Source organism: Sinocyclocheilus rhinocerous, unplaced genomic scaffold (genome assembly GCF_001515625.1).
Source record: "Sinocyclocheilus rhinocerous isolate Xijiao unplaced genomic scaffold, SAMN03320098_v1.1 scaffold541, whole genome shotgun sequence".
NCBI lineage: Eukaryota > Metazoa > Chordata > Actinopteri > Cypriniformes > Cyprinidae > Sinocyclocheilus > Sinocyclocheilus rhinocerous.
Window position 1 is genome coordinate 1,722,739 of NW_015658519.1, and position 1,465 is coordinate 1,724,203.

A 1,465-nucleotide genomic window follows, 5' to 3' on the forward strand; every position below is an offset into this window, starting at 1 on the left:
TTTTTTTTAACTAATGTTAACAAAGATGAATAAATAGCCTACTGTAATAAATGTATTGCTTATTGTTAGTTAACGTTAATGTATTAAATATAGTTAACAAATGCAACCTTATTGTAAAGTGTTACCCATTTTTCCTTTTCTTTATTGCGGACAATTGCGATAAAGAAATAATGCAATAAAATAATTGACCCAGGAACATTCAAACCCATGCAAACACAAAAAACTCAATGCAATGGACAAGATTTGTTTTTACTGGTCTTTGTCTCATTTTGTAGTGTTTAACCTGTGGAAAAGCTTTCAGGAAGCTCTGGTCGCTCCATGAGCACAATAAGATTGTTCATGGCTATGCCGAGAAGAAGTACACTTGTGAGATCTGTGAGAAGAAATTCTACACAATGGCTCATGTACGCAAGCACATGGTTGGTGAGTTGTGTTAAAGTTAAATTAAATTAAATGAAAGTTTCCTCTCTCAAACCTTTACTCCTAGTCTTTTTAGGGCTTTGACAATAAATCGATGCATCGCGATTCGTGGATCGATTCTGAGAGTTTCGGAATGCATCGTGATTCTCTCTCAAATCGATTCTGAGCTTAGTTTTTAACAGCAGATGGCGGTCTAGGCTAGTTTTTAGCCGCACACTCAAATGCTCACGAAGAAGAATGCTTACATTACTTCGGCTGAGTAATGTAAGTGGTTAAATGTATTTGCACATCGGCTTTTATGATGCCAGATTTAATGTAAACATCCTTGTACTTCGCTTCAACCTTTTCGAACTTTATGAATGATTATTTTAGGTTCAAATGGTGCGTGTGTAAGGAACTGGAAGTAAGCAGAATTCGGCTATTTCTAAAGCACGCAGTGCCATCTGCTGTTAAAAACTAAGCTCAGAATCGATTCAAGAGAGAATCGCGCGATGCCTTCGGAAAATCTCAGAATCGATGCAGAATCATTTCTCGATTCGCGATGCATCGATTTATTGTATCAGCCCTAAGTCTTATACTTTAAACAGTAAACTTTAATTATCTGACTAATCATTGTCTTGTTCTACACATCTTTAGCCCACACAAAAGAGATGCCATTTACATGTGAGACATGTGGCAAGTCATTTAAAAGAAGCATGTCACTGAAGGTCCACTCTCTCCAACATTCAGGAGAGAAGCCTTTCCAGTGTGAGGTATGGTAAAATTAAGCAACTAGAAGCTGTGAATATACATTATTGCTTCATAATAAAAAAAAAAAACATAAGTACATTAACATTTATTAAAACGATGTTTTATTTTTAAGCTATTTTAATAGTTTAAGCAAACTCATTAAGTGTCATTCTTTTACAAGTAGATATAGTCACTGATGTACAGTAGGTAAACAATAAGGAATGGTAAAATACAGGTAACTGCTACCTTGATTTGAATGATTATGAAAATCTCTCCCTATACAGTATATACCGTATATATACAGTATATATATATA

The 1,465-nt window shown here is 34.7% G+C and overlaps 1 protein-coding gene across 1 annotated transcript in view; it reads left to right on the forward strand.

Annotated features, from left to right (window-relative positions):
- LOC107722502 (zinc finger and BTB domain-containing protein 47-like) overlaps positions 1–1,465 on the forward strand; it is an 18,497-nt gene that overhangs the window by 9,699 nt on the left and 7,333 nt on the right. The window contains exon 5 of the mRNA XM_016530867.1: positions 1,057–1,172. Within this exon, the coding sequence (XP_016386353.1) occupies positions 1,057–1,172 (116 nt within the window). The remainder of the gene's footprint in view (positions 1–1,056; positions 1,173–1,465) is intronic.